The 25767-nt window shown below is 42.5% G+C and overlaps 2 protein-coding genes across 3 annotated transcripts; one reads left to right on the top strand and one right to left on the bottom strand.

Annotated features, from left to right (window-relative positions):
* Positions 1–1424: 1424 nt before the first annotated feature.
* Positions 1425–4647, top strand: lrrn2 (leucine rich repeat neuronal 2). The gene has a single exon (XM_084020443.1). The coding sequence runs from the start codon at positions 1610–1612 to the stop codon at positions 3983–3985; it is 2376 nt and encodes a 791-aa protein (XP_083876569.1). The 5' UTR covers positions 1425–1609; the 3' UTR covers positions 3986–4647.
* A 5173-nt stretch (positions 4648–9820) lies between these two features.
* Positions 9821–25714, bottom strand: elmo2 (engulfment and cell motility 2). Of its 2 annotated transcripts, XM_084032355.1 has the most exons (23): positions 25474–25713; positions 20870–20930; positions 20479–20576; positions 20093–20133; positions 19458–19530; positions 19314–19364; positions 18219–18388; positions 18003–18102; positions 17457–17608; positions 16934–17012; positions 15002–15037; positions 14636–14686; positions 14062–14184; positions 13548–13667; positions 13332–13436; positions 13139–13247; positions 12872–13008; positions 12080–12243; positions 11879–11991; positions 11669–11776; positions 11461–11543; positions 11274–11351; positions 9823–10300 (listed from the first exon to the last, which is right to left on the bottom strand). In XM_084032355.1, the coding sequence occupies exons 3-23, from the start codon at positions 20554–20556 to the stop codon at positions 10100–10102; spliced, it is 2172 nt and encodes a 723-aa protein (XP_083888481.1). In that variant the 5' UTR covers positions 20557–20576; positions 20870–20930; positions 25474–25713; the 3' UTR covers positions 9823–10099. The 2 variants fall into 2 exon arrangements, with proteins under 2 accessions (XP_083888482.1, XP_083888481.1); XM_084032356.1 differs by lacking the exon at positions 15002–15037 and having other exon boundaries at positions 9821–10300; positions 25474–25714.
* Positions 25715–25767: the final 53 nt, after the last annotated feature.

Here is a 25767-nt window from a genome sequence, read left to right on the forward strand (position 1 = left end):
TTTTATAAATACTGGGGAATCTATAATTAGGCGCACTTAATGCTTATCCTCCCATATTTTTGAGGGGAACTCCCACTTTCCCCATGACCCTCCCACAAGTGCATATTAGGCTTGTTCGAGATGAACTGCACCTCGCCTGGAAAGTAGACGAGTTTTACTAAAGTATTCTGATTCTGATTTCCACAGATATTTATGAACAAATATAAATAAATGCGAATGTGGTCGCAAACTACAGATAGCCTCCAGATCGCGTCTAACAGGATGTAACTTACTATGACTTCCTGTCAAATCTTCGAAGGCCGATGGAAACTGTCCGACTGGAACGCAGCTTTTAGGCTCCGCCTCCTGCTGCTCCGCCTGCTCTCGTCTACTTTCCAGGAGGCACAATTCATCTCGAAAAAAACTCCAAAAACTGTGGCCGCCTTGATCTGGTGAGACTATCGTTGCATTCATGGCGTCAGAGCAAGTCAGGTTCAAGTTGGACACAAAAATTACCGGCATGCATTGTAAGGCAACTGCTGGCGATCGATTTTACGGAGGCCTGGCTCATCTCAAACGAGCCTATTGAAAGCGCAACTTGCCTCTTTCCGCTCAGTGGCAAGCAATCTGCGATTTTACCCTGTTTGTAAAAATCGTTATGTTTCTATGCACTTGTTACGCAGGATTGCGCCTCAAGTGGGCGCAAATGTGTTAGTGAATCTAGCCCTGGATGTGAAGCACTGACATGAAATATTTAAGTGTTACTTAAATACTCACTCCTGCATTTTCCTGTAGGCTGAAAGAAACCCTGGAGAGTACACCAAAACACTGTTTGTCTCTCTTCAATACAGATTTTATTTCTTTAATTCTCTCATGTCCAGATCACCTTTGAGAAACAGAGGTTCAACTCTACATGCTGTTTGTTTTTCAGCCTTTTGCATCCGTGCTCATCCATCTTCTCCTCTTCACCTCTCCCTTGCTCTTCTCAGCTGCAGAGCATTTCTGCAAACTACATCCTTGAACTCTCCATTTGACCTCCCCTCACACAGTTTTGGTTTAGAGTGGGAACTACGACGTATAATGCTTAAAAATGTGTTTGCATTTAAGCGACACAGTTCATTTGAACAGACTGTAACAAACAGATGATTTTAGGATAATTGGGTCAATTAATTTCTTTCTTTTACTCTTTGATTCTCTTTCTTTCTCTTCATGTGTTTCTAACAGTGAGCCTCGAGTCCTCCAGCTGTGGCCAGGATGTGATGGATCGATGGTGTGACAACAAAGACCGTCATCGAGCTGCAGCCATTGTGCTGTCCCTGTTCCACCACTGCAATTAAAGCTACACATACAAAACCCTCTTGGTATAACAGAGTCCTCGAATACAAAGGAAACATTCCCCTTTTTAGATTTTTAGTTGTGCATTTAAGTATGCTATTAAAAACCTAGTGACTTGTTTTCCTGAATGATGACAGTGAACCATCTGGCCTACCTCCAACAGATTGCACACACACCTTGCAACTGTGATTAAGACGATTTCACACACATTTCTGGATCAAATGATTAATCTCACATCCTCATAAAAAACTCTTCCTCACGTTGTCTGAATCAGCGACTGTGACCTGCGAGGATTATGAGGCCCACTTTAGTGTTTCTACAGTCGCAGTGTGTCTTGTGTGTGTTAGTTGGTGTGTGTGTGCCCAGTGTAGTGGGTTCGCTGCCTCACACACTGCCATGGCACGTCTTCTGCCCGGTGCAGTGTGTGTGTCAGATAAAGCCATGGTTTTCCCCCGATTCTGTCCACCACGAGGCTCCCACTGTAGACTGCAACGACCTGCTCTTGACCAAGCTCCCCTTACCCATACCCCCGAACACACACACCCTGCGCCTGCAGAGTAACCTTTTGTCTGAGCTCAACGCTGCAGTGCTGCACAAACTTGCCAACCTCACAGACCTTGACCTTTCCCAGAATCGCTTCAGTCGTGTCAAGACGATTACTCAGAACTCCTCCTTGCCCTCTTTACTTTCTCTACACCTGGAGGAAAACTTTCTCAGTCACCTCCCTGGGGCCTCCTTCTCCTCACTGCCAGCTTTGCAAGAGCTCTTCCTCAGCCACAACAACTTACACTCGATAGCACCCGGAGCCTTCAACGGTCTGGACTCCCTACTGCGTCTGCATATCAACAACAACAGACTCACCACTGTTGACCCTCGATGGTTCAGGGCTTTGCCCCGCTTGGAAGTTCTAATGCTTGGGGGAAACCCCGTGGAGGCCCTGCCCAAGCAGGGCTTCTTGGCTCTTAAGTCCCTCCGGAGTCTCGTCCTCAGTGGTATGGGTCTGCAAGGCTTGGTTGAAAAGGCACTGGAAGGGTTGGAAGGTCTAGAAAGCCTCTCCTTCTACGATAACCTGCTGACAAAGGTCCCGACTCAGGCCCTGACGAGAGTGCCAGGACTGAAGTTCCTCGATCTGAACAAGAACCACATCACGATCATCGAGACAGGAGACTTCCGAGACATGGTCCACCTGAAGGAACTCGGCCTGAACAACATGGAGGAGCTGGTGTCCATCGAGAGGGGCGCGATGGAGAACCTTCCAGAGCTCACGAAGCTCGAGATCACCAACAATCCACGACTGTCCTACATTCATCCAAAGGCTTTCCTCCAGCTCAACAGGCTGGAGAGTTTAATGCTCAACTCCAACTCTCTGAGCGCCCTGCACCAGCACATCATGCTCTCCCTGCCACGTCTTCAGGAGGTCAGCTTACACTCCAACCCACTGCGATGTGATTGCCTGTTTCACTGGGCCGCTGAGGAGGCCTCTCACCCTCATAATGAAGATGCACAAACGGGAAAACAAACACCTCGGATGGTGCGTTTCATCCAACCCCAGGCCACGCTGTGCTCTGAACCCCCCGAGCTGAAAGCTCGCAGGGTGAGAGAGGTGTCCTCCAGGGAAATGTCAAGCTCATGCCTACCCATGATCCCTACCAGCTCCCTCCCTTCTTACATTGGTGTAAGAGAAGGAGGAAAACTGGTCTTACATTGCCGAGCTCTGGCGGATCCACAGCCGGAACTGTACTGGGTGACTCCCTCTGGGCTGAGACTTGGTCCTACACCGGGCCATGCATCCAAAGGTTTACCACCTCTTGCCACCTGCCATAGCCTGCCAGCCTCTGAGGGATTCAACCGCACATCTGTCTCCAGTGTGTCTTCCAGTCAGCCTAGAGATGATAGTCCCTGTAGTCTCTCTAAACACTACCGACTACTGCCTGAGGGAACTCTGGAAATGAACAAGATCACCCCCAGTGACGCAGGTTTGTATACCTGTGTCGCTGAGAATGCACTGGGAGCAGATACACGCAGTGTTACTGTGGGTGTGCATGGCGGAGAAAAGAAAAGAAAAAGAGGGATGTCTGCTAAAATGAAGGGCTATCAATCAATCAGTGCGGATGCCAGGTTGGAGGTGAGGGAGGTCGGACAACACTATGCTATCCTGTCCTGGCAGAGTGGGCACAACCTCCCTTCAACTCGTCTATCCTGGCAAGCCATATACCCAAACACACACACGCCTACATACACCACACGGATCCTGGCTGGTACTCAGAGCTTCAACCTGACCCACCTGCAGGCAGAGACTTTTTACCAAGTGTGTCTACATTTGGGGTTCAGTGAGGGAACCAAGCATGCCAGCAGGAGATCAAGAGAAAGCAGAAAGCCTCAGTGTGTTTCATTCAGGACCAAGGATGTCCCAGTGCCTCAGCCCGGCCTGCAGCTGAGCCCAGAGCTGACCTCCACAGCAGTCACATTACTGCTCCTCGCGCTCATTCTGCTGCTGCTTGCAGGCCAGGGCTGGGACAATGAGGCCGGGGAGGACGCAGGAAAGCACCACAGTACCATCCTCCAGGAAATCAAAAGTCCTAAGGCTCCGATCATCAATCAACAGACAGAAGGGAGCAAGACACATGAGGCAAAGCAGAGTCAGGGACTGCTATTACATCATGACTGCTGAGATGATTGTTTGTGGACATTCACATCCAGACAAATAAAACACAAACACACACATACACACAGGGCAAATATAGCCTACACTTTGTGAACCACAGCTAGAAGAGAACGGTCATAGATCAGAGCAGTGGTGTTGAAAGAGATTTGTATTTATTTTATATACAGTGTAAAGTATATATTGACATTGTTTGTGTTAAGATGTATTGTAAAGAATGCCTGAACCCTATCCAGGGATATATAAAGTGGACAATCATTCTTTCTGCAGCTCAGTGAGCAAACACAGGAGAAACAAATGAATCTGAGCTGCTGATGACCACTGGACTGAAACTAAAGACAACCTGGTTCAATCCAGGGACAGCTATTTGCAGAAGAGAGCGACTCAGATCGCCAGGTTATTTGTCATGTTTCCTGTCTACATGTTTCACATACTGAACCATTATCTCTCCGAGCTGATGAAACTCAAAGTCTTGAGACTGACACTGAATGAAATTCCCACATTGCTGTAAACAACCATTTTGCTTAGCTTTCAGTTCCTTGGACTGGGTCATGCACCGCATAATACAATATACTCATCCTGATTTCCCCGCCTAACCTCTCACATCCTCAAAAAAAGTGACCTAAAGTAATTGTGTTAGATTCTATTTTGAGCTATTATACAATAAAATCTTTTTCATTTACACAATTTTACTGTCTGTGCCTATTTTTTTGTGTGCCACATAAAAGTCATTTATTAGGGATTCATCTGCAGCCTGTCAGTCCTTGCCGTTGCTTTTCAGTAGGAAAAAGTATCAGGACATCTGACATCTAAAGACCAGACACAATGTGTCCCCTGCTGAATAAGACCTGGTACTGAGTGGAGGGAAGGGGGTCACATTTGTCAAATCAAGTGATTATCTTCCAAAGTGTTTTCTTGCTGTAGCACAGGAAATGCACAGATCATCCTCATTCACTCCTTTACCCTCCCAGAAAACATCTCCCCCAACCCTCACCTCTGGTGGCCTTACCAGCTTTAGCCCTCTTCACCACTTTTATATTTAACCGTGCCACCTCCTGCTCCCTTGACACGATTCCCTCCTCTCTTCTCCAAGACATCTCACACGATATCTTGCCATTCCTCACCACCCTGATCTAAACTTTGCATCACTGATTCTGCTCTAACCTGGTCTACATCATACCTGACAAATCGCACCTTTCAGGTTGCATGGAATGGCTCTATGTCCAAACCCTGTTCTCTGGAAACGGGTGTCCCCCAAGGCTCAGTATGAGGACCGCTTCTGTTCTCACTCTACACCAGATCACTAGGCTCTGTAATTACATCGCATTGGATTCTACCATTGCTATGCAGATGACACCAAGCTGTTCCTCTCTTTTCCCCCAACCTCCACACTCACATTGCAACTCGCATCTCAGAATGTCTGGCAGACATCTCAACAACTGCGCAGCACCTCAAGCTTAACCTGCATAAAACCAAACTCCTCTTCATCCCGGGGAAAGACTGCCCTCGCATGGACCTGTCGGTCACTGTTGAGAACATCACAGTATTGTTGTCGTCAACTGCGAGGAATCTGGGTGTAATCCTCGATGACTAACTATCCTGCACCACCAACATCACTGCTGTGGCCCAATCCTGCAGATTTGCCCTCTACAATATCCGCAGGATTCAGACTTTCCTCACAAAGGACGCAACGCAACTCCTGGTCCAAGCACTGGTCATCTCCCGCCTTGACTACTGCAACTCTCTCCTGGCCGGACTCCCGGCCTCTGCGATTAAACCATTGCAGCGTATCCAGAATGCTGCAGCACGCCTTATCTTCAATCTACCCAAATTCTCCCATGTGACCCCCCTTCTCCGTGACCTCCACTGGCTCCCTGTTGCAGCATGCATCCAATTCAAGACGATGGCACTGGCCTTCAGGGCCATCAATGGAACGGCACCTGTCTACCTTCAAACACTGGTCAAACCTCATGACCCGAAGCGAGCACTTCGCTCCTCTACTTCAGCCGGCTGGCACCACCATCGCTGAAATCAAACAAATGTCACTCAGCAAAGTCCAGACTCTTCTCTGCTCTGGTGCTTCAGTGGTGGAACGAACTCTCAACCAATGTCAGGACAGCAGAGTCACTCGCCATCTTCCGAAAAAGGCTCAAGACTCACCTGTTCAGACTTCACCTCGACTCTGCAAAGCATGACCCACTAACAACACCCCCCCAAAAAAGCACTTCTATGTTCTTACCTATAGCACTTTGATCATAGCACTGTTGCTCTTAAGGTATACTTGCTTAACAACTACTACTTTACTCAGACGAGGACCTAACACTTATTTCTATTTTTTCGCTCTTACTTTATCGGCAATGATATGTTGTGGTTCCTTTCTTTCAACATATGTACTTATTGTAAGTTGCTCTGGACAAAAGTGTCTGCTAAATGCCCTAAATGTAAATGTCATTCTAAAAGCTAATAATAATAATAATAATAATAATGATGATAATAATAATAATAATAATAATAATAATAATAATAATAATAATAATAATAATAATAATAATAATAATAATAAATATATCTATCTTGATTTGTCTAACTCGGACTGGTGAAGCCTCTTAATAACTTCATCTGAACTTAATTTAAACAAATACCACAACCAAAAACACTTTCCAATACATATATTTTGTGTGAAAGAAAGACGGATGAAAACATTTACTGCAGTAGGTACAAATGTCCTGATTACCTTTTAGCTTTTTGTGTGAAACAAACTGTAATTGTTGATATTTCTTTAGCTTTATAATTCTACAACCTAGTGTAAATGTATCACCTCTGTGATAAAAGTTATTTACAAACTACCCTATAGTTTTATTCTTTGAGAAATAACAATCCTTACTTCCCTTTCTAAAACTCACACTCTTATGTAACTGACTATATGATGCGATCAATCCAGGTTTAATCAAAAAGGTAGATAAGGAAAAACACTGGGCTGGAAAAACAAACATTCAACAGTAGACAAAAAACAATGGATAATCTAATCTAGTTAGACTCTGTATTTATTCACACAAAACATAATACAGTTTCTTCAATAAGGCAACACAACACTGTATATACATACAATGATCTATATGTAAACCATATTCAGATTTTATGTTATTTCTTATTGAACAACATGTCATTCTTTACTATCACTAGCAAGTGTAAATAAATAGTTTAGCAAGTCATGTAAAAGAGTATCAAGTCATGTGTGTTAGTACATCCAATGCAACAATCCTTTACTCATTGTGGTTTTTTTAGTTATTGGTATTGATTGTTTTAGCCACAGTTTGATGATTTACTGTGAAATAAAATAACCAGTTTAAGCAGTTAAAGGGGCCCTATGGATATTTATTGTAAATAAAACAAAAGGTAGGTTTACATTCAATGTTACTGAGTTTCCTTGACGTCCAACAAACGTGCCACAACACATCTGCAAAGCTGATTTCATAAGTATTTTAAACCCATTGTTTACATCTATTTCAACTGAATTCATCTACCCTGCCTTTTTGGTCACATTTCTGCATTTCTTGGTGAATTACTGCCCCCTGTCGCTCATTGGAGTAGTGTGACGTGGAACGATTGGCAGAAATGTGTACCGCATGTGCGTCCTCGTTTGCGTGCGTGAGACAAACACAACATGGACCCGCTCAAAGAAAAACAGCTTCACAGCCTCCATGGGGGAAACGTTACAACCTCCAACATCAGTTAAAAACCGAACAGCAAAAAACATGATTTGAAAAATGTCAAATATATTCCTTTTAACAGACATCATCAACATTATGGCATTTTCACGACTCCCTTTAGCATTATAAGATACATTAACACTGACATCGTGCTGGAGTGGGTGTCATTCCTAAACAACATGAGGTGCTTGTAGTCTGAAAACGTGGTTGTGACTTCAAAAATGTGAAAACCAAAAGGTTTTTTTTTTGTCAGTGTGTTGCATGTACTGTACAGAGCGACGCAAAGTGAAATGCTGTTGGTTCCAAACCCATTCCCTTCACAGCTGTTAAGATTGTACAATCATTTACAAAAATATAATTCTATTCTGCATTAATAAGTGACAGTAGTGATTAGTACTGGTTTAGACAGGACATTAAGTGGCTAATGTGAATAAAATACACAAACCAATGACACTATGGAAAGAAAACAACATCAAGCAATAAGTACTATAATTTATATCACTGTATACAAAGCAGAATACTGTCTGCTGATATGATACATGAGCTGTACTCGATCTCCCAGACGCCCACAGCCATGTCACTCAGCTGTCTTCGACCTGCTACCATTCATTTGAGGGTCCTGCGTCTAAAACAGGCCAACAGAGCTGCACTTTAGTCCTTGTCTGTGCGGTGGGACCAAAGTTTGAAATCATGCCTCAAAACTGCCGATTAATTCAAACACAAAGGGGCATCGAACACTCTTGGAATGATAGGTGAGTTTGTTATACTGGAAAGAAACACTGTTTTCCAAATATAGTAATGCTTTATATGAACCCAAACCTAATTTAGCATTCAAAAGCAGTATACAAATAATTAATAAGTGGTTTATAGGACACTATAATGTAGTTTTAGCAAAAATGTGGACATTTTTAAGTGTTTTTGTTAACCTTAAATTTGTTATACTGTAAATATGTGCTATCGTTTAACTATGGAAGGTATGTGATGATTTATTTTTTCAACTGGTTTACTATTACACCAGTAATGAGTGCGTCATAGGAGAAGTCATAGCACAAAAACATGAAATATCACATTTATATAATGTGTTATAAACCATTTATGTGCTGTTTATGAATGCCAAACAATACAGTGACGTTGACTGATAAGGCAATGCAGTGACTATAATTCAACTAAAACGGGCAATTTGTGTTTTTTTAATGTGTTGGATTTCAGAGCTTTGGCCATGACTTCCACGAGCTTCACGCTCATGACATATTGAGATTATTCCTCACATCAACAAGTTACACTAAACCTCAAAATCTGCACACACATATACAGACTCAGCGACACATAAAGAAAGCAAGTGTGTCTTCACACCACATGCTTGAACAGTTTCAACACAAAGGGATATATCTGACTCACACTGTGTAACGGCCTATGAAAAGGTGTTATACTGAGGAGAGAACTGAGTTAAAACGATCTAAAGCAGCATGTTTGAGTAAACATAAGCTGTACGAAATGTATGCTCATAGCACCAATTGTGTGCATCTGAAATTATTCGAGTATTTATTAATTAACTGATGGAAAGACAATCTGCAAAATAGTTGACAAACCCAAGTTGATTGTTATAAAATTGCATTTCTAGCAATTGCATTTTTATCGCTGAATTTCAGCCCTTTTCATTTTTTCAATACTGAACTGCTGGTCAAATATCTTCACATTTATGAGATCTCGATGGGCAGGAGGGTGGTGTACTCATTAGAAAGACTGCCCTTTCACTAGAAACTTCATATTCTATCCCTCCTGAGCTCAACTATCCCACCTACTGAAGTGAAGCTGAGCATTTCAAATCTCTGCATACTGGCTGAATTTCAGGAACAAGTGAGTGTGTAGACTCTCGGCCCACACACTCTTTTCATCGTGCACCCGTCATGTGGAGAGACGGACCGAATCAAACTGAACACCATTTTATAGCTGGAATGGTACACGCACGGTTGCATGTTTTTATTGACCAGTTAAGTCACGATTTGACTGAAATATACTCAACTAAAGACTAATTTGCAGATTTGAACAGCTTTTCATCACAGACACAGTATTCCTTCACTTACACCGGCAGGCTTTGTTGCTCACTGAGTACCTACCAGCTACAGGAGTAACTGCAATGTAGAGGACCCTGAACTTTGAACTCCTTGTGAAGCTATAAACACATTTTCTTCTATTTGATGAACTGAACAGCATAACAAACACGGATGGAGAGAACTCTCCAGGGTTCTGAAACGTTAAAAAAAGTACTCAAAGTTGCCTTTTCCGGTGCATATATCTGCAGCTAAATTCATCAAAAGATACACATCCTTGACAAACACACACATGAACTGCAAACACACCAACACATACACACACACACACACACACACACACACACACACACACACACATCTCAGCTGTAGTTGTAGGTGAAGTTATAAGAGCTAGGCTCCTTCGGCACGGGGGGCGGGGCTTCTGGGATGGTGATGTTCTCAAGGTCGAGGAGGCGGAGCTTCATCTCCATGCTGATGAGAGTATCTAGGTCGCTGCGCGTCAGGTCACTGCCCATCTCTCTGCCCAGCAGCGCACACAGTCCGTCAGTCCAGATGCAGTACTACTCCGAAAACATCACACAGAGGATCATAGATGAAGGCTGAGCATAGTGTCGCTGTGGCTACACTATGTTAACCAGCAAGTTGTAAGTGAGCTAGTTCATTTGGACATCCTCGTTCATGCAAATATCATACAAATTTGAAACTAGCATGGTTCTGACGAAGCACCACTTTTCTTTTTTCGGGGGGGCAGCTCAGTTGGGAGGGCGGTTCCTCCTCTAGTTACAAGGTTAGCAGTTCGATCCCTGGCTCCTCCTGAGGCAAATATCTGCCTCTTTAGCTGTTAAATGCTCAAAGTTAGCTCGCCACTTACTATCTCAGTGCTGTTTGGTATTGGGCAGGTGGCAAAATGTGGTTTTCTGAGCTTTTTTGCTGAAAATATCTACATACTGCAAGACAGTGAACCAAAACAGTAAAGCTATAGAATAGAAAACCAAAACAAGGAGCTGAAAAACACTAAAATGTTCCTTCGAGCCAAAGGGAACTGCAAAGTTGGGTGATAATTCTTTATGCGCTCACCACTACAAGCTAGTAGGCCCACCGGATTTTCTGCTCACCCACACAGTGACATAACTGTGAGATTCAGAGCATTAATATAGCAGCAAACAAGAATGTGCTGTGTAGAGATAAAGAAGAGTAATCTCTACCTGAGCAGGGAATGAAATCGCTTTCCCTGTTTGTGTGTTGTGATCTGAATCTCCTCATGCTTTGTTAACATAGCTGGGCCGGCCGCTGTTATTGCATGTTCGTGCGTGTGATAATAATGCTGTCCCGACAGACGGTGTCATCAGGAAGCGTAGCACTCGCCCTTAGTCAAAAATTGTTAGCTCTGTCGGCTTGTTCGCCATAGTATGTACTGTTAGCACCATAAGCTATGGGCTCAGGCATAATCTTTTTTGAGAGCCTTTGAGAGGCAATGGAAAAGCTCCCAACCTCATATCTCGCACCTTTAAGTCTCACTGTTGCTGAGCTTACCTCATATTTGTTGGGTGCCACAAAATTGAGTGTCTCATCAGGATCATAGAGGACAGAGAAAGCTAACTCCAGCACCTCCTGATAGAAACAAACCGGATAAACAACATATTGAGTGACAGCAAGTAATGAAAGAACAGGCATGTGGGTGAAATGACAATAAAAAAAAAACAAATTAAAATAATAGTACCTTGTTTTGTTTCAGAGCACTTTTTTCTTTCATATGAGGGCAGTCCTTCCCAGTCACCACAGACTTGATGTCAGAGACGGGGACTAAGAGGAATATAAAGTTTATTAAGGTCAGCCTACTGGCAGACACAGTGTGGTGTCACCGTGAGTGTAATGAAAAGTTTATGAGTTGGGAGATGGAGCCACCTGAAAAAATAAATGTCTCTTACTCTTGTCACTGAGCAGCTCGAAAGGCACTTCACCCTGAGGTGACTCATCGAGGTCTCCATAGTGCAGCACTTTGTGATTCAGCGAGAGTCTGCAGAACCAAAACTTCTCTACAAATGGGGAAGGGAACACAATGCTTAGCTGATAATCAACAGCAGCAGTACTCAGCAGTAAAAAAAAAAGCAAAGCGATTGTGTTTAGACGGTATGTACCTTGCCTCCGGCGGTTCCCCAGCTTGCGGAAACAGCTCCCCTCACACAGCCGGTTGAGTCGCTGTTGCTTGATGAGCTCTAAGATTTCGGGCTGAATTCTCTCCCGCAGCTCGCTGGAGGACAACCACAGCATGAGCAACAGGCCCCCACACACAGACGCACATGTGCACAATACTATACTTATATTAACTACAGACTGACATGATGGGAGGAGACTGGAAATCGTCCTGGCTCATTCTCTCGGACTGCCGCAGACGCAGAATCTCTGAGTAGCTGAGGCCTCGCAGTTTATTCTTCAGCTGGTCTAAAGAAGACGGCTTCATGGCCAGAGCCCTGGTGATCTGCTCACGGACCACCTGCATCACCTGCTCAGGGTTTAAACACACATATGATTCATGGAAAGTGGAGTAAACATATCAGACTTCCCACACATTAAGAGGTGATAGGCATCAGTTCACAGATCTAACATTAGTTTTTAGTGAGACATTTACATTAACAGTTACATTTTACCATTATTTTACCAATCAGAAACTGACCGACATTATTACTCATCGATTGGCACGACTATTTAAAATATATACTAGAATGTTGCAGGTATGCTGTAGCAATAGATTCCATGTCCATTTTAGTAGACGTATGAATAGTAATTGATTTAAATGGTCAAAGTACTTTGAATTGAATAAGACAGCATTAAGCATATAATTGTCACATATTATTTAGATGAAAAACTTTTCAGCCATCTGTGTCAGTGGCCTGCTCACTTCAGCTACACACATCAGAATAAAACAGCCGCTACAACAGTTTCTAAATGTGCTTAAATGAGAAGCCCAATATTACTCACATTCCTACAAAACTCAGTATGAATTCTTGCTCAAGGATTCTTAGTTATGCAGTCCATTCATTCATTCAGCTCTACTGTTTGGGTTCTTCACCTTCTTCAATCTCAATAACATGCATGTGTGTGAAAAGTGTGTGTGCGTTTTAATGTCACACCTTATTGAAGTCCTCAGCTGTGGCCCTCATCTCCTTCCAGGTTTTATTCAGTAGCTGGATGCAGACACAGAAGAACTCCTCCCATGCCCGATCATGAGTGAAGAACATGGGGTGGTAGTCGTTGCAGCCCTCATTAGCTACACGAAAGGTAAATATTTCAAAAGAAAACTGCTATGAGGGGGGGATCTTCCTCTCTCACACAGACACTATCCTTGACTAGAGTGCTGAGTGTCATCATCACCTCATGTCAAACGCAGATCTACTTACGTAATTCTCCAACCTGGAGGATCTCGCACAACATCCGAGTAAGTTCAATGGCACAGCGGCCGAAGGGACATTCATGCTTGTCCTCGCGGCTGCTGTTCTCCAGCACAATCTGTCACGAGTGAGAAGTTAGGTGTGTGGCCGACGTCACCACCTCTGTGAGATGAACAAAGTCATGCATGAAGCCGCAACGTACCCTGATGTATGTGTCCTGGTGAACCTTGGCGAGGTACAGCATGTTGTCCAAAGCCAGCATTCCTGGAGGAGTCTGGGTGAAGTCCATGGCCGGATTCACATGGTTCTGCATTCGAAACAGAAATAACGTGAGCCATGAGACAATAAAGCCGTTTTAATTATACTGTTTCTTTTACAAGTAGTACAGAGGCAACAGAGATGGATAATGGAGACTCACAGTGAACCCCAGCATCTTATAGTCCTTGGTGTACAAGGCCTTTCTCTTTTCTGTACCAGTGGGGTCATTTTCTCCATCGAAAGCAATCCTACGCAGCTCAAAGATGATGTCTCTCTGAGCCTGGACCACAGCGAGCCAAGACGTTATCAGCATTAATAATGACACTTTTTAACATTATAGCAGGAAATAATAAACATTATTATTTATTATTAATACAAATCTAATCCCAGGAAAAACAAACAGGAAAATGTCAATTTTTCTAACACACTTAAACCAGATCTATCGGAATGTAAACTCAACTGAGATTATTAAGATCTTTAAGGCTGCATATAATCATCCAATAAACCATGTTGTTCATTTGAACACACCATAGATGATTTCTTATATTGTTGATGTTATGTAAGAGGCATTTGTTGTATTTCACGTATCATGTTATATTTTAGATCACACATTATGTGGCATTATGGAAGTACAATGATCTGCCAGAGAGAAAATTCATCATCTAGAGTTTTACCTGGTCATTGGGATCCATTTTGGTCATCATTCGTTCTTCCAGAAGGTTGAAGGTTAATACCTGCAGCACATACAGCTGATGTGCCATTTCTGCTTTGATTGGTCGATTTCCTCGAATCACATGCTGATAAAAGGAGAGCACTAAGTTAAGAGCAACGTCTTCAAGTCATAAAGCACAAAACACATGTAAAAGCCTGAATGTGTGCCTGAATGGAGCGTTTTCCTCACTGATGTTTGCAGCCCGTTGAGTTGGGCACTTCCAGAGGAATCAGTGCCAAACAGAATCATTTACAGAGCAGATTTTGACCTAGTTGCATATCATAATTGCTGGTTCTCTAGCTCTCCAGGTGACTAAATCTTTATACTGGTGGTCCCTGGGATGAAACTTCCAGCCCTACCATGCACAGGATAGTCTCAAAGAATATATGCATACAGAATGTTTTCCAATGCTCAAATCCTGTGCTCATACCTGGATATTTTACAGCATCTGAAGGCCAGTAATAGCCAGTAAAGCGGAGCATTGGCTCTAATTTGCAGCTGTAACAGCCAGAAATACTTCCAAACTTGATACTCACATTTAGGATGATGGATCGCAGGTGTTTCTGAGCCAAAGTGCTAGCCATTTCCTGAGGGTAAAGAGATGCATTATTCCAACAAAGAGAGCGGATAAGGGAAGAAGCTTTATTACACAGGAAATCAGTGTTCAAGTCTACCTCCGGCAAATGGAAAATGTGTCAACACTCTGAAGCTATGTTTCCATCACTGCTTTTTGCCCTTCACACCTTCTGTAAAAACATCTTTAATCTGTCAACATAGCCTGTCAGCTGCCACAGCAAGCTCTATCATAATTTGCGGCGACACAGAAAGAGATAGGGAGTGAAGGAGGAGAAGGGCTGTGGGGTGGAGAGGACAGGATGGGATGCTGAGGGATGTGTACTCACAGTGAGGTGCTGCTCCAGCGGGTTAGTATACTCCTCCTACAGGTTGAAGGGAGGGAGGAGGGACGTGGGTGTAACAGTGATGGAAACAGAGAGTGCACACACATGGACAATGAGATACAGGGAAACATCACTGGCACAGCATGCAACAAAATAAGAACAAAAAAAAAAGCATAATGCCAAATAAGAATGCCAAGTAGTCACGACATATAGCTGTTTGAAAAACCTCACACGGCCTACATGCAGTATCCGACAACCACGCGCGCGTCGGTTAGACTCCTTTTGAAATGATTTCACGAACGGAAGAGCTGTGAAATTCTATCAACCCACAGAGGAATAGATGATCTTTAAACCAGCCATTATGCATGAAAATCACTGCGGCGTCCTGGTAGCTCCTTTAGCAGAGACGTTTATCATGTAACCGGGATCTGTCGAGCATTTTCTTCACTGTGCAACTACACTGGAGACACAACTCATCAGCGATGGGATGATTTATTGGACTTTTGTTGTTGCAGTGCTACACAGCGGTCACGTCGTGAAGAAACAAAATGCGTAAATCTAACTCCACTGTAACTGCTTCATTTTAGTATTGATCAGTTCAACGTTGCCGACCATACACACAGTATTACCGCATGTCCCTCTGCTGTATTTATCTCCAAAGAACTGACTCACTTTGCCCTCCAGTGGTCAACAGCAGCCGGAGATGAATGCATGTTCAAGGACAACAGTCCAAAGATACCGTGGGTTATATGACCCTCGTACAACCCACAAGAAAATAAATACTCCCCCTCCTCTACCCACATCTCTTCATTCCAACTCTCCTGCATTTTTCACCTGCAGTTTCAAAACTGAGTCAGGATTTTGGGAGGATTTAAAGACATTTTTGGAAATATACATATTTTTCAAAATCCAATTTAAATTGGCAATTTACAATTGGGCTACTGAAGCAAACAGTCTTTGTTTACTTTGTTGGTGAAATTAAATCAAAAAAACATTTTGAGTTAGTTGTCAGTGTATGGTATTTGAAGTACGCTTCATGACTGCTATGATAAATGTGGTGAGATTTTATTGTGCTGCAGGATGTAATAAAATCAAATTTTTCTTCAAGTTAATTCCTGAGATATTATAGTAATACTAGCATAAAACTGCCTTTTCATAGAACAACACGGCTCAAGTGTTGTTTTTCTAAATTGTAAAATACAAGTAAGTAACACATACAAATCACATTAAGCACCATAACTATAAAGGAGACACGGGACAAGTGACAATGCATGAAACAGGATGAAACACTGCAGTATGCTCGTGCACCGTGTGATTCTGGACGGGAGTCATCACTGCAGGGTGAGTGGACACATGAGACATCATGGCAGTGACGCGAGTCTTTGTACGTTTGGCTGTGCTACAAAGATATTTCAGACTCTGTTTGGGATGATTCTGTCCAACTCTGTTAAATCAATGTAACTTAATGTCATATTTTAGGATATTTGGATGTTAAATGAATCATTTTTCACGCCACATTTGTCATCTTGCTCACACTGCCAACAATTCCAAGGTTTCACTTAATCATCTCATCACGTACCATTTGGCTGGCATTGAGTCCAATCCTTGAGTTTTATGGAAATAGGAACTATTCACTGTACTACTGTATTCTGCTGTGATCCGATCAAAGTTCTTTGTGTATTTAGTACAGTCATCCTTTGCTGAGCTACTCTAAAAAAAACCTGCAACATAACAAATGTGCAAACTTTAGGAGGAAAGGGTGTACTATTTTGAGTGAGTGTGTCATAAGATATGACTATAAGACAGAATCATGGCAGCGGGCAGCTCAGTTATGAATGGTTGTTTTTAGAGCATAAGTGAGAATGGAATGGTATTAGTAGTCTAGCTATGTTTATTATGATTATTCAGTCCTTTTCTCTACTAAAGCACACTGACCTGCCGTCTGTCCTCTGGTGCCTTCAGGAAAAGAGCATTGATGAGGGCGATGGCATAGGTTTGGATCTCCTGGTTGGACCTGAAGGAATATCAAGCATCATAACAACCAGTTAGAAGCATCATGCTCCAGTAATGTCCATACAGAGTTTAAACTCAAGGCTAAATCCTATGCTACATTATAATTAACCTTACCCTTATCACTACTAATACTTGGGTGGATGGATGCAGGGCTTTTAGAGAACCCTCTTTCGTAAAACAGTTTTGAATAATAGCAGGGTATTCTTAATTTTCTTATAAAGAGCGTTACAACTCGGAGCATTTTGGATATTTCAAAGGAGCAGCCTTGGTGTTTGATACGGGTCATCTAAGCATCCTGAACTCACCCTTTAAATAGTGCCACGAGCTAAATACCGTGGCATATTTCTAATAATCGATTTCCTAAGTTACCCCACAGTGCTACATTTCAATCACTGCCCCCCCATATCAGAGTGCGTGACGCCCCTGTGCGTGTGTGTGTGCTCACACTTGCAGGTGCCCGATGAGCTGTCCCACGGTGATCTCCTGCGCCACCCGGTGGTAGAGGCTGTGGCTGTTGAGGACCATGCTCTCGAGGATGGCCAAAGAGCGCTGCAGGATGGACACGTCCACCATCGGCTGGTTCACGTAGCCTGCGATCTGAGTGAGAACAGAGGAAAAGACCAATCAACTCTGACTCTTTACCATCATATACTGTGTACGTTTCTGAGTCAATTCAACAAGAGCTTGTGATACCTAAAAGATTAATATCACCAAAAGGAGAGTTCCCTCTGCTTGTGAAAACTTAATCAAGAGTATTTCAAAAGAAAACTAGTCACATAGCGTAAACACTGAAGGAGTTTGAAATAGGAGGAGTTGCTCGGCAACGGCACCCACTCATTTCCGGACCCACTCATGTGGGAGGGAAGGATGGGAAGTAATTAAATAACAGCGTGTGAATAAAAAGAGATAAAAAAAGACAGGCCTTGAGATTCCAGTGGGCTGTCTGTGGAGCTAATGTTTGGGATGAAACAATCTTTTGTTGAGGTAGTACCTGTTTGATGAAGGAGAGGGAGATAAGGTCCCAGGACACGATGCCATGATCCATTAGCTCCAGGAAGGCTGTGAGCGTGAAGGCCAGCATCTCACCAAAGCTGAAGGAAGCAAACAAAAGTTAGAAGCCTTTTCACATCGCCTGACCTGACTGATACAAGTATAGATGTTTGAAAAAAAATATCATCGCTGTCATAAAAACTTAATCTTTGCTCACTGGGTGCCACTTTCAACAAGACGGGCCAGCGTCCCAATGCCCTCCATATTGATGAACTCTGCGGCAAAGGTTGGGTCTGCGGACAGCTTGGCGAGCTCTTTGAGAGCCTCTAGCCGCGCGTCGATACCGTGGGATTGGATCCTCTCCAGGAGCTGACGGGCAGCACGAGCCTGTCGGACATAACAAATGTCTCTTTCATGAGAAACTCACCTCAACCACCCATTCAATTAATTATTGGTTTCACAGATTTGATCTAAAAAACTCTCATGTTTAAGTGCTAACTTTTTAAATATTACAGGCTGTTTCATATGTTGTCACACAACATGAGGTCTTTATGATTATTATTATTATTATAGGTTAATTGATGACTCTAAATTGGCCGTAGGTGTGAATGTGAGTGTGAATGGTTGTTTGTCTCTACATGTCGGCCCTGTGATAGACTGGAGACCTGTCCAGGTGGGATCGGCTCTAGCTCCCCCCGCGACCCTGGACACAGGATAAGCGGTATAGATGGATGGATTATTATTATTAGTTATACAGTGAATGCCTGGTATCTCAGTTTTATGTCTATATATTCACTATTTTTGTCATATTGTTAATAATTCTACAATAAAGAAATGTGTACTAAATCCAATATTCTAGTGCACAGTGTATTTGTGTTTTGATGAGAGGTCTGAGGTGCACCCACAGTGCACTTGGGAGGAAGGGTGCGAATAGAAAGAATATATTATCATGCATTATTTTTGCACAGTGTGTTGGAGGCTGGCGTCAACCACAGCAAATCACATCAACCCCTTCCATGCTTTTAAAATCAGTGCTCTCCCTCCATCATGTGCTGACAGGTTATGTCAGGTTATGATGGAACTTGCAAGACTAACAGTTCGGCTGCTCAAAAGTAGAACTTGATGATGTTCATGTGTTAAGACCCCTTCAAGTCACTGATATATAGTGTTAGAAAATTGAGTGAGGAGCCAAAATACACACCACTTACTATTTGCACAAATATCTCACTGAAACCTATTATTTTTAATGACCATTTCAAAACATCTTTAAAAAGACACAACTGAACAGCAGTTAACAACAGAGCTGACTCACGGGTGAAATTGCTAATCGGAGGATGGTCCCATTCTTGATTTCACCGCGGCTCTATAAGATAATAAAGGAAGAATGTTAAAGGAGTTTCAACACTAATTTACAAAGCCATCAACACAAGCTTAGGAATGAAACAGTGAAGCTCACCTGCTCAGTGATATAAAGCTGAGGGCCATCAGCATAACGCAGAGCAAACTGCTCCGAGCCTGATAAAGACCAGCTGAGGACACAGAGAAGTCAGATTCATTAGTTTAAGTGTTAAATACCAACTACGGAGGCAGTGAGACTTTTAATGCAGCACTTTGGTATGCGTGTATTGTGCATTGTAAGTCAGATCGCTCCCTGCAGCAGTTGTTTTTACACGAATGGCAATACAGGGAGATTGTGGAGGAGAATGATCCAGTGGGTGTGAACAGCAGAGTGCAAAGAATTCTCCATTTGAAGTGGAAAAGGGAGGCAGTGGGTAGATACAGCCAAGAGGTGGACGGGTGAGATAAGAATGTGCAATTCTCATCACTAAATTGCACGGCAAACGAGATGTTCAAAATGCTAAAACACATATTTAGACACAAGCAGACATGACGACAGATACAGGAAAGAAATAATGGGAATGTTTTTTTAAGAAGTCAACAGTCAAATAACTGTCAGTGGACTCGCCATCAGGAGTTTAACAGCTGCCATTCTCTGTTTTATTTGTAATTCCATCATTTGGTTATTAAAATGAAGTCAGAGACAATAAAAATCATCAAGAAAATATTCAAATGTGTGGGAGTAATGCTTACCCATCACATACTTCTCGTATTATTGAGGACAAAGGTCTTTTCTGCAAACAGAAAAAAAAAACATTGCAAGAATGCAAAATAACAACATTGGAACAATGACAGCTTGTGGTCAGAGCACATGCTTTTAAAAACAAGATTACCTTTCTTAAATCTATAACTCATGAAGGGTTATTTAGTATAACAAATATTAATCCTGTGTTCTGCAACTAAAACACATATCAGCAATACTCATGTCTTTCATATTTAAAAACAAATTAAAGCTGAAGTTTCCCCTTTAATAATCAAATGACTTTCTAATGGTTTCCCACTCACAGCTAGTTTTAATTTGAGTTATTAGAGGCCAACTGGAGATGTTTTTTAATGACACGTTTTACGGGAATACAGACCTGGTCCATCTCTATAAGCTGAGCATTAGCACCAGGCCATTCAATGGCCACCTTCACGATGTCAGCTGCTGGTGGCATGGCTGTTTAATCACAGCACCCTACAGATGAAATAAATTAGTTTTCTCCCAACTTCACCTGTTGGGATTGTCTGAGTTGATAACAAATCTGACAATCAAAACTGTTATAACACTTTCACTTGACTTGAACATTTAAACTTACTTTTAACCGTGACAAAAATGGCATAGATAAATAAATGGTAAATTATGAATCATGTTTGATGACTCACCTGTTCAGAATGTAAAATATTTGGACTCTAGCTGCGTAAACACATTTTTTGCTTTTCAGTTTGATAATTGATGAACTTCAGAATAATATGAACAAAAGGTTATACCTTATGGAGAAGTGTTGGGTCTTTCACTCTCTCTGCTGTATAAACCACTGAGTCAGCTTCCCTGTGAACACAGAAACCCACACAGAGGTCAGTGCAAAACCTGCTTTTCCTGAAAAAGCTCAATTTGCTCCAACACTGCATTTGCTCTCCTCTGGATTGAATATGTCGGTGAACGGATCAATGAGCATGACTGTTTGACAAAACCACACACACACACACACACACACACACACACACACACACACACACACACACACACACACACACACACACACACACACACACACACACACACACACACACACACACACACACACACACACACACACACCATCCATCCATCCATCCATCCATCCATCCATCCATCGTCTACCACTTATCCTGTATTCGGGGTCGCCGGGGGCCGAGTCGTTCCCAGCTGTCATTGGGTGAAGGCAGGGTTCACCATGGACAGGTCGCCAGTCTATCACAGGGCCGACATGTAGAGACAAACAACCATTCACACTCACATTCACACCTACGGGACATTTAGAGTCAATTAACCATGCAAACTCCACAGAAGGAACCCGAACAACCCAGGACCACAATGCAAGGACAGTGCTACCCACTACACCACCGTGAAGCCGTGAATATTTATTGATTTCTTGCTCACAATTCTTTAACACACATTTAAGGTCCAATCAGATCAAATATAGGTATTGTCAGGTTTTTTAAATACTTTATATTGACACAGCCTCAACACGTGAGAAGTATATTAAAGAAAACACCATGATATCACTATTTAAACGATGGTTTAAAAAAAAACAGGGTCCACAGATTTATTGCAGTGTCCACTGACATCCACCCCATTTTGCATTTGGGCAATGAATAAATGAATTCACAAATAAATCATATGTGCGACATGATCCAGAAGCTGTGCAGAGATAGCTACAACTGTCTGGCCATCTGCTCTTAAATTACATTTTAATGGTAACACTCATGCAGATCACATATTTATTCTGATTTAATTTTTTACAACTGTGTAATTTACATAATTATAAATGCACACTATTATTTACCCAGCAACATTTCCATTCCTTATTTTATCAGCCACGTTGCCTCGCCTTTAATGAATTTGACTGGTACACTGACGCTTAATAAACTTTATTTGCTCTAAAATACAATAGGAAGAGGAACGCGCAGCGACGAAATAAGATCTCTTTCCTCTCTGACATGAAAGCTGTCTGACAGATTTTGCTGGTGAGTGTTAAAGAAGAACAAGACCCTGCTGGTCTGCAAATGGCTCTTTAGACTCATGGTGCATTCAGGATACATAAACAGGCTTAGAGCTGCTCATTTGCAAAGAAATCTAAATCATCATCACCACACTGTTACGGTTAAAACAACCGTAACAAGCCTGAATCCACGGTTATCTTCCCAAAAGGTTTACCAGTGTTATAGTACATTTCAAGCACTGCGGCACAGTTTTTCTGCATCTGTCTGATAGTATAAATATGTTTATACAGCAGCCCTTTGATCATTCATAAAGAAAGTATCTCAAAGTTGGAATAAAAACTGTAAGACAAATAATAAGCACGCCTGAATACATTCATCTCAATAACTTTAAACCACAGGATCATGCATTGCACTCTCTGCATAATCCGTTACATTTTAAACGGATAAACAGACTGGGAAAGGATGATGTAATTAACATCAACAACAACTCATTAAGTTGGATTCTGCAAATGATACAGACCGAAGCCAATTTAATTCACATTCAAACCAGCCATCTGACGGAGCGACAGCACCATCCAATAAAATAAAAACCATTAAACAAAAGGAACTATTCCTTATGCAGTTGAAAATGAGAGTCCAGGTTTGACAACATCACTATGCAGTCAAATAAAATCAACATCAAGTAGACAATTCCACAGGTGATAAAGGTGTAATTATGCGTTTCATATCATATTAATAATAACATTAACAATGGCTCAGATACCCTAATAATTCAAGGTATATTTTCCAATTAATATGTCATCTACTGGTAGCTAAACACCTCAGTGGTGGAACGAACTCCCGACCGATGTCAGGATAGCAGAGTCACTCGCAGTTTTCCGCAAAATACCTGTACTTCTATGTTCTTACCACTTTGATAGCACTGTTGTACTTAAGGTATCCTTGCTGAACAGCTACTACTTTACTCAGACGAGGACCTAACACTTGTTTCTATTTTTTCGCTCTCACTTTATCGGCAATGATATCTTGTGGTTCCTTTCTTTCGACAAATGTACTTATTGTAAGTCACAAAAGTGTCTGCTAAATGCCTTAAATAAATGTAAACGTATTGGCCTATTACTGAAAGCTGCAGCACCAACAACACCCTGAAATGTGTATATATATACTAGATCAGTGTCCAACGAAGCCATCCTGATAAACGATCTCATTCTTCAGCGTAGTGTGGATATGACTAGTTTATGTGAAATATGGCTTAAACCATGTATCACCATTAAATGAAATGTCCCCATCTGACTTAACTATTGCCCTTGCTACTCTGGCTTCTAAAAAAAAGCTGGGTATCAATCTATAAGCCTCTTTTAATTTAATCTCCAAATTTGTTATTAAATTCAACTCATTCGAGGCCTTTGAACTAAAACTATCTCCATGAATTATGAATCCCTTTGGCACCTCAGAAATTATTACTCACTTGAGATTTTAATTAATGGTGATTTCAATATTCACCTCCTTGGATCCTCTTTTGTAAAGATTTTCTCATACTTTGTGAGAATTTTGGTTCCACCGAGTTTTTATACAACCCAGTCTCTCCGGTGGTGACAGCCTTGACTCAATTCTACTACTGGAACCAAGGTCTTATCAAATCTGAAGCGACGCTAGTATGTCCTCGTAGCGTTTGTCCACTTTAACTACACTTGGTGAGCGATTGCCTGTAGTCCTGACTCCTTTCACTGCAGTGATAAGACCTGTCAAAAATTGTAATAATAATAAATTGTACCCGTAACTTAAACTCAGGCCCTTCTAGTCTTCTGGATTCAGTTACACCCCTTTCTTCTAAAACAAGACGGTCAAAGAGGTCCACACACCCTGGATTAATGATGAAACCATTATCCCAGAAGGAGATTGGAACGTAAATACCATACTTCTACTCCATGTGTACTAAATTATAAGCGTACTCTGTCTGTTGCTAATGCAGTCTATATCTCTCACTAAATCAGTAATAATAAACACAATCCCAGATTTATGTTTGATACTGAAACTCGCCCCAAAACAGCTGCCTTTACGGCTCAGGATGTTTTCCACATTTTCTTCTGAGAAACAGCTAAGATTAAACATAAATGTAGTTCCTCATCCTTAGTCACTTCTGCAGAATCTGCAGTGCAACGCGCATAGCTGAATCTCAAATTGCTTCTGTTCTGACATGTATTGCATGTCCGTCCATTCTGGCAAAGGGGTCTCTTCTCAGTTGCTCTTTCTGAGGTTTCTTCTTCCATGTGGGGATTTGGGGGAGTTTACATTCGTCCAAAGAGAGAGTCTGGGGACAGAGGGTATCACATCCTGTTCAGGCTGCAAAGCCCCCTTGAGGCTAATTGGACTTTATAAATAAATTTGACTTGACCCGGTGCAAAAGAGCCAGCATGCAAAGAGAACTTGGGCTGACACAACAGCAGTAGGTGGTTCAGTGAGGGACAGAAGAGAGATGCATGCTGACGGTGGCAGCTAAATAAAGTGATTGGAATTGTGTTATAACCCTGTTATTTCCTGTTAGGTGACTGTTGAACAAGTCGACTGGGCGGCTGGATTGGTTTTAACGGCGACCAGCTAAGCAACAGCTCTAGCGCCGCACGCGCAGCGTTGGTAGCGTAGCAACAACTGCGCTGAGCTCCAGCCTGAAAAGAAATCCTCCAGTGTTCGTTTCAAGAGGACTCAACGTCTTGTGTCCCCCCCACCAGCTACTTTTCAGAGCGACCCGGATGTTTCTGACGCCATTTTTCTATTCTTATAATGTGGTTATGGGCTTATGTCGAGGCTGCTTCAAATAGAGGCATTCACACATGTGGGCTGTGAAGCGCCTAACTTTTATTAGCTACTTGGTGTGCTAACGTTAGTTATGCGGAGTGGCGCCCCCTCTGGTTACACGAGCCTTGTCAGGAGACGACTGCTCCGTTAGTGGAGGAAAAAACAGCTACGGCTAATTATCCTTTAGCCCCTCTCATAAAAAAAAAGATGATTAAATTGGGACAAATGTATAGTCTTTTCGCATGAAACGCGATAACAGGCAAACGCTTCCATGTTTAGAGATGGACCGTTGGTAGGCATCTGTTCGCTACCATCTCACGGACGTTTGAAGTCACTATTAATACCATCAACGCACGCTTCTCGCATCAATAAACTTATACAAAAAAAAGCTTTGAGGCCCAATCGATGGGGGTGATCGATTAGACGGGGCTGAAGCTGTGGCAACACACTGATGCAGCAACGGCTGCGACTTGCAACCTATGTGGTATTTCACGTTAGAGAAATCAATCACAACTCATAACGCTGTGGTATAACGTGATGTTAGACGGTGGTAAACGCAGACGGTGCTACCTCTCCGCAAACAGCGAACTCACCCGCTAATACAGCCAGTATAGCAGCGTTATTCCTCAGAAGGCGGCCGGTGTTATTCAGTCATCCAGCCAGCCAGCGCCTGCTCCTCCATTGCAGTCATGATGCGGTCCCTTCCCGGTGGCTGTTCGGATGACGTCCTGCTGCTCTCCGTCTCTACTTGGAGACGACCGTATGTTTTTTTTTACGCGAGCCCACTTCGCTGCTAATGTCGATGCTCGGGGTGGATCACGCAGCGAGACCGGGCCATCGGCGATGCTCGCAGTATCTCCCTCTCTCCCTCGCAATACTTTTGGAAA

Source organism: Eutrigla gurnardus, assembly GCF_963514095.1.
Source record: "Eutrigla gurnardus genome assembly, chromosome: 2".
Lineage (NCBI taxonomy): Eukaryota > Metazoa > Chordata > Actinopteri > Perciformes > Triglidae > Eutrigla > Eutrigla gurnardus.